General features: G+C 36.0%; 1 protein-coding gene across 1 annotated transcript in view; it reads left to right on the top strand.

Moving 5' to 3' along the window:
* LOC114501716 (suppression of tumorigenicity 18 protein) overlaps window positions 1–15,699 on the top strand; it is a 156,444-nt gene extending 140,745 nt beyond the window's left edge. Inside the window, exons 22-25 of the mRNA XM_028518443.2 lie at window positions 946–1,034; window positions 8,946–9,049; window positions 10,857–11,000; window positions 13,273–15,699. Of these exons, the coding sequence (XP_028374244.1) occupies window positions 946–1,034; window positions 8,946–9,049; window positions 10,857–11,000; window positions 13,273–13,413 (478 nt within the window). The 3' untranslated portion in view covers window positions 13,414–15,699. The remainder of the gene's footprint in view (window positions 1–945; window positions 1,035–8,945; window positions 9,050–10,856; window positions 11,001–13,272) is intronic.
* The last annotated feature ends 2,478 nt before the right edge of the window (window positions 15,700–18,177 follow it).

The raw sequence follows: 18,177 nt of genomic DNA, 5'->3' as shown, positions 1-18,177 counted from the left end.
GTCCTAAAAACTTTGGATGGAAAATGATTGTTTTATACATGGATTATAATCAAATTTCTGTGCAAAAATATTATAAATGATGGTGATAATTTTTATTTTATTTAAAAATCATATCTCCAAAACCAAAAGAATACAACAAAATTACAAAATAGTTCACAGTTGCTAAAAATAACAAAATCATTTGATTATGCACTCTGGAAAACAAGTTCATTCAATGTCATTATTATATTGGTGAAATTTCCATAAAATTGATACATGTAAAAAAAGAAGCATTGGGGAAGAATGAAATTCAAGAACAGAGTATAAAAGCCACCGCAGGATACAGTTTCTGTAGTGATTGTATCTGAATATACTTACAGTGGTTCCTTTTATTTTTGTTTTTAAGGTAGATTTTTTTAATGAAAAATAATGTTTTAAAAGTTAAAAAAATAGAAACGTTTTCATATCCGAACTACATAGGGAAGGGAGGTTTTTATTTTGGGTTTGTAATAATTTGAGTCATTCTGTATAGATCAGATTACACCATGTATAAAGACAGAAAGAACTAGATTCTGCTTTATTATTCATGGAATTTTGATGAATTTCAAAACAATTCTTATTCATAATATATGTACAATTTCATGTTTATAGAAAATAAAGTAACCAGAACTAAAGGAAGGCACTTATATGAATGCAGAATGTTAAATACTTTAACAAAATTCATGAAATAATAATATCAGCAGTAGTTATTTGTATTTTGATTTAGGAAAAAACACCAGACATTTTACATTATTTCAGGGCCTTTTGCTTTTGCTTTAATAGATATTTACTTGTTACTTTTTATAAAGGGACTGCATTTGTAATGTAATTAGTAAGCAGGCAAACACATAAATAGTAAGTAGTAAATTTAATTTTTATAAGAGATAATATATGTTTCACACATAAGTATAATTTCTATTTTCACAGCTTATCTGGATGTCCTCTAAATGCACAAGCTATCAAAAAGGGCAAGGTCTCAGAAGAACTAATGACCATCAAACTCAAAGCCACTGGAGGTGAGAGCTCGTGGCCAGGGGGCACAATTCCTCCCGAGGTCCAGACTGCAGCTCCTCACAGGGTTGTGCACACCGCATTACACTCTCTGTGAACTGGAGTTTTAATATATATACAATAAGGAAGCTTTTCTCACATTTGAACTAAAACTATAACTTTATCTCAAAACAGTAGCTTTGTTTTTCCCTTACTTTTTAGTAAGGATCTCTAGCAGGGAGAATCAAGTGGAACTTTTGCCCCTTAGTCCTCAGAAGGACAATGTGCATGAGCACACGTGTGTGCATGCAGACATGAGAGTGTCTTTCCCATATAAGCCCTCTATCTCAGGGCAAGAAACACAGTTTCTGGCTTCTACATTTGAATCCTTTGATTTTATTCTGTATTCAAAATGATAGTTAAATGGTGAATCTGGGTGATTTAAATTCAGCATCAATCTGTATTTCCCTACATGTTTTCCTACCGTCAATCTCTGATCAATATTAATATATAGTTTCTGGGCTCTGTATTTGGATCCTTCAGTTTTCTCCTGATTCTCCAGAGCTTTTCTTAAGATTTTCTCATCAGCATGTGCTGTTTTCCATCGAAAGCCATTTTAGAACATTTGAAAAACAATGGTAATGTAATTATTTTACTTTGTAGTATTTATTTGATGGTGTCTTTTGCACATGACTAGAATTGAGCTAGAGATTTTTGACTATTGTAATTTTAGTTCTCCGAAAATATTCTTCTATCTTCTTAAAAAAAGATATGCAGTATCCCAGGGAGGAAAGTACTCTTGGGCTTCCTGCTGGTTTACCTTGGAGGCCTCATCTACTTTAGACATGTTATTTGAAGTGCTCTCCCTCCATGGGCCTTGTGGTGGGGAATGAAAAGCTCTGGCCTTAGGGACAGGTCTGCTTCTACATTCTCTCCAAAATTCAGATGCTCAGTCAAAATGCTTTCTCTAGATACTTTGATCATTCCTTTAAAATACTCCCTACTCCTCAAATGCATCTTTGCACATTTTTACTGAAATTGGCACAATTAATATTAATTTGTACACCTTATTTTAAAAATATTTAAAGAGTGGAATGTGCAAAACTGTCTTTAGAAAAAAGAAAGCTACTTAAAATTAATTTTAAAAATGACACAAAAAAATCAAAGAAAGCAAGATGGGGCAATCCTGAGGAAAATACAGTGAATATGTGAACCGAGTCATTTCGCAGTGGGTCAAAAAGGATCTCAAATTGAACTTTCAGCTTTATAGAAGCCAAGGCAAAAGGAGAACATTATGGGAATTGGACTTTCAATAAGTAAATTTAGAGCAAAACTCTTTCTGGAATTGAGTGCATGAAGAAATACTTCTTTTTAAAGTATTTTTATTGATTATGCTATTACAGCTTTCCCAATTTTTCCCCCTTTATCCAATCTGTACCCTGACCCCAACCCTCCAGCATCCTCCTGCTTAGTTCATGTTCATTGGTTGTACATATAAGTTCTTTGAGTCCTCTGTTTCCTATACCATTTTTATCTTTCCCTGTCTATTTTATGCCTACTAATTATGCTTCTTCTTCCTTGTACCTTTTTCCCCCATCCCTCCCTTCCCCCTCCCCACTGACCTCCCTCTATGTAATGTACATTTCTCTGATTCTATTCCTGTTCTGGTTGTTTGCTTAGTTTTTGTTTTTGTTGTTTTTCTTTTCTTTTAGGTTCATTTGTTAATAGTTGTGAGTTTGTTGTCATTTTATTGTTCATATTTTTTATCTTCTATTTCTTAGATAAGTCCCTTTAACGCTTCGAATAATAAGGGCTTGGTGATGATGAACTCCTTTAACTTGACCTTATCTGGGAAGCACTTTATCTGCCCTTCCATTCTAAATGAAAGCTTTGCTGGATAGAGTAATCTTAGATATAGGTCCTTGCCTTTCATGACTTCAAATACTTCTTTCCAGCCCCATCTTGCCTATAAGATTTCTTTTGAGAAATCAGCTGATAGTCTTATGAACACTCCTTTGTAGGTAACTTTCTCCTTTCCTCTTGCTGATTTTAGGCTTCTCTCTTTATCTTTAATCTTGGGTAACTTCATGATGATATGCCTTGGTGTGTTCCTCTTTGGGTCCAACTTCTTTGGGACTCTCTGGGCTTCCTGGACTTCCTGGAAGTCTATTTCCTTTGCCAGAGTAGGGGAGTTTTCCTTCATTATTTTTTCAAATAAGTTTTCAATTTCTTGCTCTTGTTCTTCTCCTTCTGGCACCCCTATAATTTGAATATTGGGATGTTTCAGGTTGTCCCAGAGAATCCTCAGCCCCTCTTCATGTTTTTAGATTCTTGTTTCTTCATTCTGATACAATTGGATGTTTATTTCTCCCTTTTGTTCCAAATTGTCGCTTTGAATCCTGGTTTCCTTCTTGTCACTGTTGGTTCCCTCAATATTTTGCTTTATTTCATTTTGGGTATCTTTTATTTGTTCTTTCACTTTTCAACCAAGCTCAGTCAGTTCTGGTAATCAAAATGCTCACAGAAATACTTCTTATGAATCTTCATTATGTGAACCAACAACACCCTATAGTAAATGCAATCTAAATTGCAGGCTGTTCCTTAAAAAGATAAGAAGAAAATAGTAAGCCAGAGACTTTACAGCATGTTGCAATGAAGTTTTTATCAGGCCTGGTCCATTGCTCTGCTGGTCTGTCTGAACCTTCTGATAGAAGGTCACAGAAACCTGGGAGCAGCCAGACTGAGCACATGTCCTTTATAAATCCAGCATCTTCACCTGAGCTTTCAAAGGATGTGGAGCAGCAGTGAGATGGGTGGAATATGCTAAGTCTCTGAAGTGCAGTTATTCTAGGTAGGTCAGGAAACCACAAAATTACACATTTTTATGATCTAAGGAGCTAGGGGCTGATACTCACATGAAGCTTGAAAAACTCTGATGACTTTTACATAAAGAAAAATCCACCTGAGCTAAAGGTTGGTGGTCAGTTGAGGGTCAAGGAAGAACAAAAGTCATTCAAAGTCTCCTCTAACACTGGTCCACCACCACAGCCCCCTCCCTTCAAACTTGGCAACAATAATTATTCTCTGCATGATTTATAAAGCAGGTGTAGCCCAACACTTCCTCAGTCATTAAACAAATTCAAATTTGCAGTAAAATATATGCTGTTTACCAATTTAAATGTCTTAGTGTACTGTTTTAAGTTAAACTAGGAGCAGATCATCCATGCAGTTGGTTGAATTAGGTAACATGTTTGGAGATTACCCACAAACAGGTTAAAACATGGATGTCTATACAAAACAAATTACATTAATTTTAGAAGAATTGATCTTCTGATCTCCATCCTTACCATAATTAACTTGTCATACTCATTTTTAAAGACCATTACTAGTCCTTGATAACAAAATTAGATCATTTGTGCATGAATGAATGGCTACCTTTCTAGTCTTTGTGAGGACAAGTAAAAGTTAGGATGGTTGACTCACATATGCTCCTGTATTCAGTATCCTTTCAGTTCTTTCCATGTAGTGAGATAGTATTTTCCAAATATTTAATACATCATTTCTTTCTGTATTAAATCTCTTCACCCTTTTAGTAACAAAAATAGTCAAATTTATATTAATTCACTTTCCCCTAAATAAAAGCAAGACTAAAATTTTAGTCTGTAAGCCAAATATAAAACTAAAGTTTCACCACCAAAATATAAGAGAAGTTTTAATAGAATAGTATTGTTTTATTTGTATAAGATAAAAAAAAAATAACTACTTAAAGCCCCTTGCAAGTTGAGTACACCTGCTCAGTACAGATATATATATCACATATATTTATATGGAATATAAAAATATTATAAATCATACAATTCCTGATTACATGAATTAGATTAATATCAAGTAAAAGTTAGAATCATTGAATTAAAAGAAAGCATATCCTCCTGCTTTCAAACAGGTATACTATATAAATAAACAAGTCCATTGAATAGTTCACTAAAATATTTACTGAAAAATTTATATAGTTTCCTTGATCAGCAATACCTACCTAGTCTAACATTCTATTGTAAGTATATCTTTAAAGGAACATCAGTGCACACATTCTACCAATACTTTCAAATCATTAATTATCTGTGAATAAAGGTAGCATTATAATGGGTAAAGAGAACATATTCCAGAACCAGAAATCTTGTGTTTTGAATCTGAGTTCTACTAGCTTACCTCTTTGTGCCTTGGTTTTTCCATCCATAAAATGAGGTAATAAGTGTATTAACCTCATGAGATCCTTAAGAGAATCAAATGAGTTAATATAATACTTATAAATACAGTGTGAAATTCAAAATTGGTGTCATCCTCTCAACTTCATTCAACTGTGAAGGCTCTTAAAGAGTATATGGATGGAGAGGAGTATCTCAGGGGAGATAGATAAGGTAATGTACTCATGGAAAAAAATACAAAAAGATTGGCTGACTCCTGTAACTAAAATATTTCCCCAAATCCCAGAAATAATGAAAACATAGTTCACTCATTTGTTAATTTCATGAGAATTTAAGGAGTGTCTATTATGTATAAGATTCCATCATTGTGGGTTTTGGTTTTTTTGTTTTTTTTTTGAGGTCTTTCCACATAGGGAGATTTTTTTTTTTATTTTTGTGTCATTATTTATTTTTCACATTTTTTAAAGATTTTATTAATTTATTTTTAGAGAGGGAAGGGAGGGAGTTAGAGAGAGAGAGAAACATCAATGTGCGGTTGCTGGGGGCCATGGCCTGAAACCCAGGCATGTGCCCTGGCTGGGAATCGAACCTACAATGCTTTGGTTCGCAGCCTGTGCTCAATCCACTGAGCTACACCAGCCAGGACTATTTTTCACACTTTTTATTTTTGTTCAAGTACAGTTATCTTCATTTTCTCCCCACCACTCTCCTCCATTCCAGCCATCCCCACTTCCCACCCTTGATCCTACCCCCCTTTGGTTTTGTCCAGACAGCATTATGCTAAGTGAAATAAGCCAGGAGGTGAAAGACAAATACCATATGATCTCACCTGTAAGTGGGACCTAATCAACAAAACAAACAAGCAAGCCAAATAGGGCCAGAGACACTGAAATCAAGAACAAACTGACAGTAACCCAAGGGAGATTATTAAACATCTTCTAAATTCCTGCATTTGATTAATAGGCTTGAGTGTCTTAACTAACATTGAATATAAGGGGAACATAATCCCAACTAGAACTCAATACCAAGAATCCAGATTCTCACCTAAAAGCCCTCTCACAAACATCCATACTGAGCAAAAATTGAACCCTTCACTTTCCTGCTGTGAGTTTCTATTCCTGGAGTATTCCTCATCACAGAAATATCACTAGCTTCCCAGCAGAAACAGGTAGTCATCCTTGATTCTTCCATTCTCTCTTCTCCTTCTTTGAATATATCATGAGTGTTGCTAATTCTACTTACAAGTTTTATCTTGAGTCCACTTCTGTTACTCCTACTTCCACTGTCATGGGGCAAGGAGGTCATCAGATCCAGCCAGGACCCCAGCAATAACCTCCTAAGCAGTCTTCTGGCTTCTGCTCTGTATCCCCTTCAATCCACTCTTCACTCAAAAATCTGAGCTATGCTTTCAAAAAGTCAACCAGGTCACATCTCTCCCTACTTAAAATTCCTCACTGGCTCTCATAGCACTTAAAATAATCCCAAACTCCTTGGGAGGTCCTCTTACTGTACCTTCACCCCTGAGGGCCTTCTTTCAAAAGTCCCAGGAATATCTCCTTCCCCATGCAGGCCTTGGTACTTTCTGTTTCTTCCACCTGGAACATCCATCTCACCTACTAGCTTTTCATATGCCTGCCTCTTTCAAGTAAGTAAAGGCTCAGATTAAATGATGGTTCTCCAGTGAGGCTCCTCATAATCAGGGAGTGATGTGACCTGCTTGTTTCCTTTAGAGCTCCTCATATTTTATGTGTCTCCTTGCTTATTGTCTGCCTCACCAGATATTGTGTGTGAAAATGTCTTTTCTTGAAAAAGAAGCTGATTCCAAAGAGACATAAAGGAGGAAAAAAGCCAGTAATGTTAAATAAATATAGCAATAGAAGTTTTCATTTGCTCAAATCAGAAAAATATTAAATGCTAACAGGACTCAAAATACTTGTTTAATTGAAAAACCCATGCTCCCTAAAGTTGTTGAAAACAAATGTTTTTTTTTTTAATCCCTGGTGTCTAGAAAAAGATTCCTCTATCAGCAGCATATCAATAAAATGTGGCATTGAGAATGCAGTGCAATTGTCCAAACACCACAGGTCAGTGCAGAAAAAGCCCCATGCCCCAGGTAGTACCATTATTAAAGTCATGGGTAACTTTTTAATCTTTTCCCAATAACTGTGTCATACTGTTGACTCATATGCAAGTTGATTGAGGTACTAAAATTCTTAGATTTTAGTTGTGAGTTTGCTTTTTTCTTTATTGATTTTTCAGAACCTAGAGTTAGAAATCTCTTCATTGGTTCATACATGGCCCAATTTTATTTAGGTAGTTAGTTTTAGTTATTTATAATAAAGGAGTAAGCACCTATAACAAAGCAGCCACCTGTTTTATCATGCTGTATGTGAGTTTTCAAGGCTTACATTTTTTCTCTTGACACCATATTAAGAAGAGTTATCCTAATAACTCTTGTTTTTAGGAGGCTTGTTTTCAGGTTGTACTTCTGTGAACAGTATGCAATGTATATTTTGTTCATGCCTCCTATTGTACATTTGCAACGGTCTGTCTCAGGTATATACCTACAACTGAAATTGCTGGATCACAAAGTACGTGAAGTTCACCTGCATAGATAACAAACTGTGTTCCTAAGCAGTAACCTCAGGAAAGTATTAGAGCCTAGATCTCTTTCAAACAAATGTCAAGTCTCCCCAACCTCCTCATGAAATCAATTTTATTAAATCTAAAGAGAAACTTTATATTTATCCCTCTTAATTTTCATCTGTTTGGTTTAGATTAATCACTATGGACTGTTGAGATTACCTTAAATAATTCTTCTGGCATCCTTAATATCAACTAACTTTCCTACCCTTTTACAAAACCTTTAAAATATATTCATATTCCTCCTATAAAATAGTGATGGGAAAGTAACTCCTGATCCTTGAGAGCTTACTCTGTATTCAGAACTTTATATTTTACTGCATTAATTCCCACAACATAGATTGTATGTACAGACAAGGAAATGGAAGCACAAAGAAGTTTCCCAAGTTCAAGAACAAGAGTCAAGGCCAGCATTAAAACTCCAAAGCCCATGTTCCTTCTAGATTACATTTGCTCCTTCTTATCCAGGTCCTTTTAGAGAATTCACATTGTGTGCCCTTGAACTCTAACCCACCTACCAGCACACAACTCTACCTTCATAATAGTTTATCAAGTCCCACTCAGTTAAGAAATGTATAATTAATCAGCATAACTTATATCTTAACAGTTTGCAGCATTGCATATGAGAGACTGCATGCATTTTGGAATTCAGTCCGAGCTCTGCCTCTTATTTGGACTTGAGCAGGTTATATCAACTCTGTCCATGGTTAGCATGGCCCCACTAAGCTTAAGTCTCAGTGTCTTCACATGTGGAAAAGATGCAATGGAACATGACTCTAGGGTACAGTAAAGTTTAAATGAGAAAAAGTTTACAAATACAAACATGTCCAGCAACACATCTGGAACATAATGGACAAATATTAAATGGTGGTACTTTTTATACTCCCTTTTTTTCTTACAAAGGATTTAAATCTTGCAACTCCTTTTATCTACTTTTTTAGAATCTTGAACATGGATTTGGATAAAAATTCAACATTTCAAACTAAAGTCTGATTTCTACTCCATAAACCAAAAACTCAATATAAAAAGTGATTGAGATTTGTCACAGTCTCATATTTTCAGTTTGAACTAAGATAGTCTGATTCTCTATAGGTATAGAGAGTGATGAAGAAATCAGGCATTTGGATGAAGAAATAAAGGAACTGAATGAATCCAATCTTAAAATTGAAGCAGATATGATGAAACTTCAGACACAGGTAAAAAAATAAAAGATAATTTTATGGTAATCATAATCTTTAGTGGAGGCAAAACATTAAACTGTTAAACCTTGTGATAAAAACACACTGATATAATGAATATACTGATCATGTCTAGATTACATAATTATTGTAAATACATGTATAGGTTGGATAACCTGGACCATCACTGAAGTCAAAAGTACTCATGTTTCTGTTCTGGGTGCATCAAAGGCTTTATAAGTAAATGTAACAGGTCATCCTGTAACTAGAGTCCTGTAGAGGACATGGTGCTTTAGAAAAACTGTCATGAGAAGACATGATTACTTAATTTCGTTTAAAATTTAAGTAAAACAGCAACATTTTACATTCAGTTTTTCTACATCTCTGAATGTATCAGTTTTTGTTAGAAGCAGATCTTTTTGGAGATTTTCATGAACAGCTTCTTTACCAAAAATGCAAGCAATTTCTTAACTCGGTAGTCTCCTTTGTAATGTCTGCCCCATCCCTGACTAAATTTATCTAAGTGGAAATTAAAAGTTTAGTCCAAGATTTTTTGTATACTAATAATGACTATTGCAACAAGCACAGTATCTTTCTCCCTTTTCTTCTCTCCTGAAATGTAGGATTTTTAGAGCAATGTGATTACCGATTCATGGCAGCTTAAGACAAAAAGTTTTAGTCCATCTGAAACCCAGGTTTGGGTTCCTTACCCAGTGTTACCAAGGTCATGATCTTCCATTAACAATGACTGGGATCTACAAAAAGAGCTCAGGTTACAAACCATGCAAACTCCTCTGAAGAACCATAGCAAAGACAGCAAAGGCCTCTGCCCTCATGGAGCTTAAAGCCTAGAAGGGAGAGACAGACAATAACAAAAAAAAAGTCATAAATGATAAATTGTTTGTATGAGAGAAAAGGGTGGAGCGAGGCAATCAGATTTTAATATAAAACAAGCTAGGCCTCAGAAAGAAGGAAACATTTTGGCAAAGACTTCAGGAATTGAGAGTGTTTGCCAAACAAGTATGGAGGGAGAGGTTTCAAAGAGTAACAAACAGCAGACCCAAGAATCCTACATCTTGAGAAAGCCCAGAGTTTTTGAGAACTAGCAGAATAAGTGTGGCTATGGGTGAGTGATCTAGGGAATCGAAAGAAATGAGTCCCAGGGGTATCACATAAATGTCCTTGGCCATTTTGAGGACCTTGGTTTTTATTCTGAATGAATGCAGAACATTTTGGGGATTTGAGCCAAAGATTAACATGATCATATTTGACCTACATCTCATCTGCATTTTAAGAGACTTGCATAGGTAGCTGTGTTGAAGATGGATGAAAAGAATAGATTGCAGGGGACAAAGCCACACTCAGTGCACCCCATGAGAAGGCAGTCACTCTGATGGCTAGGCCCTGGGGACAGCAGTGCAGGTGGGACAGTCACCCATTGTGGAAATTTTGAAGGAAGATCCCAGCAGATTTGAAGTGTTAGAGAAAGAGAGTAATAGGAATACCCTGAAGGCCTGAGCAGCATTCTAGTTGCTGCCAGCTGGGAAGGAGGGGAGTGTATATGGAGGAGGTTTGGGAAACACACTGAGCTTGAGATATCCATTGTATAGCCATGTGGAGAAGTGGTGGCAATTCGCAGAAGTCTGGGCTAAGGATATAAATTTGGGAATGTGAGTCCAAACTTTAGAGCTGCTATTTGTGAAGAGAAGTTGCCAGATACACATTCCTTGGCATTTAGTTTCAGCTGATGCCTTTCCTCCAGAGAGAAATCTTTGTACTCCTTCTAAACTCTACTTCTTATATTCTCAATTTATTTCCATTTCAGATCACATCTATGGAGAGCAATTTAAAGACAATAGAGGCAGAGAACAAACTTATAGAACAGAATAATGAAAGCCTGCTAAAGGAGCTGGCAGGTCTAAGCCAGGCTCTCATTTCAAGCCTTGCCGACATCCAGCTCCCACAGATGGTAAGTCCAAGGCCAGAAAGGGACTGCTCTATTCTGTGCTTGCGGTGCTAATGTGCAATGACCAACAGGGGTATGAGACAGAAGTGCCAAGCTCTGAGGGGACCTGTCAGCTGTCACCGAGGTATCATGCTTCATCATGCATGGCTTGCAATAACCTCCTTCATGCAGTAACCATAACCTCCTTTAGTGGAAACATGATACGTACATACATTTAAATTACATGAAGGCCAAAGATTTTTGATACTGTAGAAGTCATTTAAAGATGAAGGTTTATTTGAAAGTTGTTTTATAATGTAATGAAAGTTGGAGGCCAAAACTCCCTGGCTAAAGTTGTTTTCCCAAATACAAAGTTTACATGGCTTACAAAACCTGAAACCCAGCCACTTGCGTCATCCACCCAATTTAAGAACCAAAGAAAAAATATTACCTCGGTGTTTTCTTTATACTAAGTGTGAAGAACATACTTAAGTCCATTTTATGTAAAATGAAAAGCACAAAAGTGAGACACCCTTATTTCCAAAATGTAAACATGTATTTGAAGTATTTAAAATTCCTAGAAAGTTCATTTCCTTTCCATGTTCATAAATATAATAAACACTTGAAAGAGGGCTGCATTGTTGAATGCTTTTAATTTCCTCACTGTGTACATTTTTAGAACAAGTTTTCTAAAGCTGTAAATTCTATAAAATAAATGTTTTATAGAATTCATAGAATGTTTTAAGGAAGCTGTAATTTAATGAAGATATATGATTAGTTTCCTGAAAACAGCAAGTCTCTCAAATTACCCAGCTTCCCAGCATGGACCCCTTGTCTTAACCAATTCCAAATGTGTCTCTTGGCAATAAAAAAAAAATAATGTAATAATATAAAACACAAAGGGAAATAAATGATTACTTTGCAGCCAATATTGAGGTAATTATTGAACATTATTATAATATTATTTATTAATGTTTGTCAAATTTATATTTGTTAATATTTTCTTCCTTTACCAGTGCCACTAAAATAATCATTGCCATACAAGATAACTTGTACTTTGTGTAATTACCACATAAGGTACTCTAGTGGCGACTTTTAGGGCTGATGGCACTCAATTTTCACAAAACACCAAAGACATTCTCACTCCATAGTTGAAGAGATAAAGGCTCAGAGAATCTACGTAATTTGATCAAGGTTCCAAAGCTGTGACTCAGGCGGGCTGGAGTTACAGTGTGGATTTCTTTCACTCTGCCACCAGGGTCCTAGTCCCATTATGTGACTCCAAGAAACATCTCACACCACAAAGGCAGAAGCTAAAAGGAACAGAAAACCATAGTTAGACAACACTAGTAATTTAGATCAGTACTTTGCTGAGTAAAAGAAAATAATCTTCAAATTTAGAAAGCTTATCTTATAAATAGCAACGACAATAATAATATCCTTTATATCTAAAGTGTTTCAACCTTTTAAAAGTCCTTTCTTCTAATCATCTTGTGAAATAAGTAAGGCACACATCATATGTTTTTAAATATGGGGAAATGGAGGCACCAAAGAATGGTTGGGTAGCATTGCTTCATGTCATTTATTTCTTTTCATATAGCACATAATTCTACACACCAACTGTCTGCTCTTTCTGAAGCACCACATTAGGCAAAGGAGTTTCCAAAACACACACACATAAAATAAGGGATGAGCAGACCCTGACTTTGTGGGCCTCACATTCTACCTGGAAAGACAGGTAGAGAAGTAAAGTATATTAAAGTGATGCCACAAGGGGAAAGTGCACAGTGAAGTGGCTGAGAATAAAAGGGGAACATTTTCCACCAGACAATTGGTCAGTGAGCAGCTTGCTCAAATCTCAGATTTCGTAATCCAACCCAGTGCTGTCAAAACAAGCATCTGGTACAAAAAAAGCCTCCTCCCTTCTGCTCCTCAGCCTTGCTTACTTCACAAACTGGATGTCTGTTTTATGCTGAGCACATGCAACTGAAGCTGAGAAGTAAGGTAGCTTTGAGGGGTCCTACTCAGCTGCCGGTAGGCTACCTCATGTGGCTCCAAACTGACTGCAGAATACTGGACATTCACATTAATCCCACCAATTGAGTAAAGAACAAGCAGATGAATCTCTTAACACACACTTAGTCTCTGTCCATCTCCCCAAACTCCAGCAGCCACCTACATCCTTACCTTCCTTCCCAGACTCCGGTGTCACTGGCATGCTTCCGTGTGGTTTGGTCCTCCTTTTGCCTCAGCCTGAATCCCTGTGATTGGTTCAATGTGTTTTGTCTTCATTTAGGGGCCTATCAGTGAACAGAATTTTGAAGCATATGTAAATACACTCACAGACATGTACAGCAATCTGGAACGGGACTATTCCCCGGAATGCAAAGCTCTGCTAGAAAGTATCAAACAGGCAGTGAAGGGCATCCACGTGTAGGACTGCAGCACTGCGGGCAACAGAAATCACCAACAGCATCCTGGGCTGCTAAGGCATGCAGGTTGCCAGTACTGCATTTACAATTGCAACATTGCACTAATTTTTCCCCCCAGCTGTCATAAAAAGGAAAGAAAAACTATGATAGACTCTTTGAATTAAAAGCAATGCTGTCAAATATATTTTATTTATTTTCATATGTTTTTCTTTTTTCTTCATTGCACTCTTTTGAATTTTTCTTTGTAAAGTATATGTAAATTAATGTGACATTTTATATTTTATTTATTTCTAATCAAAGAGTTTTTTATCTTTTAACTGCATTTTGAAGTCTGCCATATTTTTACAAGTATTTGTTAATTTTCCAGTAGAATTTAAATAGAAATGCTATTCTCAAATCACATATCTTGCTGGGTTTAAATGAGAAAAAATAGTAGAAGGAAATCCTTGTCTAAGGACTGGACTAGGCTCCAGTTTGATTTTTATTGCACAGTCCCTCTCCCCCCTCCTCCACCTCTCTCACTGGCTTTGTATTTATAAATGGGCTTGTGGTAAGGTGAGGTGCATGGAAGGAAAAAGAAGATAAATGGTGCCCACTAGTGGGCAATGCACTCTCACAGAAGCACAGGTACTGGAAAAGCCTGTTCAGAATTTGTTTGTGATAATTAAATATAGCAATCAGCAAAGTATTTGACTTGGCTGTATGGTTGTGGTTAACATGAATTATTTATTTGAAATGTTTTAAAGACGCATAAACGTTTTTAGTGATGCAGACTTGTCTGTTTGTTTTTCAAGTCATATCAGATAGTTGGCAACTCTTACCCCAAGATGAGAAATAAGACTTGATGTGACCAGCCAGGCTTTCCTGCCATATGTTGGTACAATATCCAAGTGACAATATTAATGTAGATTTGTACTTAGCAAATAAAAACACATCCAAATGGAAATTTTGTAGATACCATATCCCCTGAAATAGCATTTATCTTACTTGGTTGACTGGAAAAGAATGGAAAATATAGTAACACATGAAAAAATGTTACTCTGATCTGAGTAATTACCTTGAACACTGGTGACATTGCCTCACCATCTTTAGGCAACAGTAAAACTTTCAATTTGATTAAAATCTTTCTGTCAAACTACAAGTGCTACAAAGTATATGCACTCAACACACAGGCACACACACTCACGTACACTCACACATTCATAAAATTGAGCCCAAGATCTTGAATTTCTGGATGAATCAGAGTTTAGTAGTTGCTATTAGTAAAGGCAATGTCTATTTCAGGGACTGTAAAGTAGTTAAGCATTGTTTCAAAAGTTTTTTTATATTTATTTTTTTTAAGAAAAGGTATAGACAACCAGCTAAACTGCCTTTTTGGTGTGCACACACACCTCGTGTGCAATGTGCCTCCGTGTAAATGGACACTTGAATTTAGTGTGGGCTTAATTTTCTGTTCTATAACAAAAGTGTTTATTTTTTATTAGCCTTATGGATATGTAGATTGAATTTGATGGCACTCACAGGCTTGATATATTTATTCCACTGCTATTACTGTTACCTGCACAAATTAAAAGTAATATCAACAGTAATTCCACTTTCATGCCATTGTGGTCATTGTCACGTATTAAGTGGGGCTTATCTTTGGTTTGGGGTTCATTTGAACTCTTGAATCTTAGTTTAGTGAAAATGAGATGTCTGTTCTTAGGTAGGAATGGTGTTTATTTAAAAATCAATTTAAAAAGAAAAGGAGCTACCATATGTGCTGTCTATTATAAATGGGACACCAAACAAAATTTCCTATTAAAGTTATGTACTTGCAGACATTTTGCTATACAGTACTTGATAGATACATACAAATGAGTTCACTTATTACAAAGTTTAATTTGCTAAATATTTTAACATTTGTTACATATTTTATTTAATTTAAAAGAAATCTCTTACCAATCTATGTATTTATTACTATAATTTACTATGACTTTGGGTTAATTTATTTGTTTGCATAGTTTGAGCAGTATGTTTTATGAAATACATTTATATTTATTTGCCTCCTTTGTACTTGATGTGTTTTGTAATGTGCACTGAGTTTTTTTCCTTTCAGCTCTGTTAATTGACACTGTAAATTGGGTCTTTTGTAAACAACAAAAGGGCAACAATGTATGCATATTTTTAATTTCAAGTAGTTTGTTTGTATACTGTTTCTTCAAACAATTAATATTTCTTACATCCAAGCAACAAAACTATGTTCAGTGCTGTACATTTGTTGTATGGTAGGAAATAAAAGTTGATAACGAGTTTTGCTGTGATCTTCCTCAGGCTACTGTACAGGGACCATTCTCACCATCCTGTGGAAAGCACTGCCCAGAGGAGCTCTGTGGTCAAGTACCCCTAAGCCCTTGAGCATCTCTGATATGCCTTGTTTCTGTTAACCAGTCTGCTTGGCTTGTCCTTCCACTACATGTAGACAGAGTTTTTTCCCCATTGACAAGTCATCACAGCCTTTGGTTGAGCACACATCTACAGAAAAGATGGGTGCTGTAGCGTAAGATGCACCTTTGCCAGCACTGGCAGGAAATGCATCTGGGTCTAGTGAGCAATAAAATGCAGGCCTCCTGATTCGAAAATTGCTAGGGGCATATCAGTATATTCATACAAGTCCACTGAACTCAAATTTTAAAAAATAATGATTGATTCTTGATAGCACCTTCTTATGTGTTCTCACCTAATATCAATCATTTTAATTTAATTTTTCAGATTATGAAATAGGTCAGACAGAGGGATCAAGAACTGTATAATATGGCTTATGTGTGGGATATAAACCAAAAGGCAACAACAAATGAACAAGCAAATAAACAAAACAAGCTCGTGGGTACAAATGACAGAATGGTGGTTACCAAAGGAAAGGGGATTTGGGGGAGGATGAAGAGGGTAAAGGTGACAGAGGGAGACTAGACTTCACGTGGTAAGCACACAATACAGTATACAGATGTCATATTATAAAGGTGTACATGTGAAATCTATATAATGTTACTAACCAGTGTTACCCCATTACATTTAATTTAAAAAATTTCTGATTTCTGCTCAGATTTACACATCTTTAGGACTGGATGCCATTCATACTCAATGTGGCCAAACCCATATAATTCATGTTATGAAGCAACATCAGCTGAAGGGAAGTCTGGGTCTCCAGAGGAGAGCAAGATACTTGAGTGGACCTTTATGTAACAGGGGTAGCACAAGGCAGTCAACTCACAATATAGCTTTGCTTCCAGTCACTAAATTTATTTGTATGACATGTGCAAATGATGCACCCTGTGAAATGGATCAAAAGATGCAATTCTGTTCAGCCAGCTTCTTAGCTTACTCTTTGCAGAATACATGTATCTTGTGTTGATTGGGATTTTATATCGATGAGTAGTGTCTTCATTTCTATCGCCCACCATGTCAGAAGAACAGTACCAGTTCCACTGGAAATCAGAAGAGAACGATGAGTAAGAAGCATACATTCATAAAACAGAAGATTAATATAAGGGTATTTATGCCAGGCCCACTTCCTGGCTTCCATGTAAATTCAGCCTAGGGGGGACTGTGAAATGAGTGGTAGGTATTATGACTGCAGTACAAACGGGGTCCTGTGGAAACAGTGTGGAGGTTTACACAACTAACTCTGATTTCCTGGGGAAGGTGCCAGGTACTAATGAGCTGGACAAGTTGGAGGAAAGGCATTGCAGGTAACAAAAACATCATATGCAAAGTCATGGTGATGAGACAAATCCAAACACCCTAAGGTAATCAAAATATTTTTTAAAAAAAGAAAAAGAGAAACTGGTGAGAAGAAAAGAGGTAAAAAGCCCAGGTAAGTGGGAGATCAGGTCATATTATAAACAGCCATGTTAAAGAGGTCTAATTTCTATAAGCAGACTTTAGAATACCAAAGAAAGATTTAAAATCAGAATTGTAGGATCAGATTTCCATTAGAGAACATTTATTCTAGCAATTCAAACAATTAATATTTCTTACCTCAAAGCAACAAGTGTGTTCAGTGATGTACCTTTATTGTATGGTAGGAAAAATTGATATTGAGTTCTGCTATGATCTTGTTCAGGCTACTATATAGAAACTATTATCACTATCCCATGAAAGGTGTCAGAGCCTTAAGACACAAAACTAAAATACTTCTACTTGAACTAATGTCCTGATTGAAAAGGAGGGGTGAGTGATTCTTTGTTTTGTCTCATGAAAAAAAGTTTTAAAATTAATTTCTTATGATACATAAATAATTTATTAATATTCATAAAATTGATGTTCCCTGTGTCTCTATACATTATGCCCATTTTATTGTGGTCTGGGAATATTATCCTGCTCTGCCTTCACATTACTCAGCAGATAATTCCAAAGTAAGCACATTTAATTGGCTAATAACTGTCTATATTGTTAGACATAACCAATGATGCCTCGTATACTTCATCTCATGAAATCCACAGTTTATAGAGCAAATATCACCATGCTCAATTGAACTGATGAGGAAACTGGTCCTCAGGAACATTAGTAAGTTGCCCAAGACTACAAGACTCATATACAGAGAACAGACTGATGGTTGCCAGAGCGGGGGGAATGGGAGGCTGGGTGAAAAAAGATGAAGGGATTAAAAAGTATACAACTTGGTAATTACAGAACAGTTACAGGGATATAAATTACAGCATAAGGAATATCATCAACAAGATTGTAATAACTACTTGTATGTATGATACCATGTGGGTACTTGAAATATG

This window comes from Phyllostomus discolor, chromosome 7, assembly GCF_004126475.2.
Source record: "Phyllostomus discolor isolate MPI-MPIP mPhyDis1 chromosome 7, mPhyDis1.pri.v3, whole genome shotgun sequence".
NCBI lineage: Eukaryota > Metazoa > Chordata > Mammalia > Chiroptera > Phyllostomidae > Phyllostomus > Phyllostomus discolor.
This window is presented reverse-complemented; position numbering and strand designations above follow the sequence as displayed.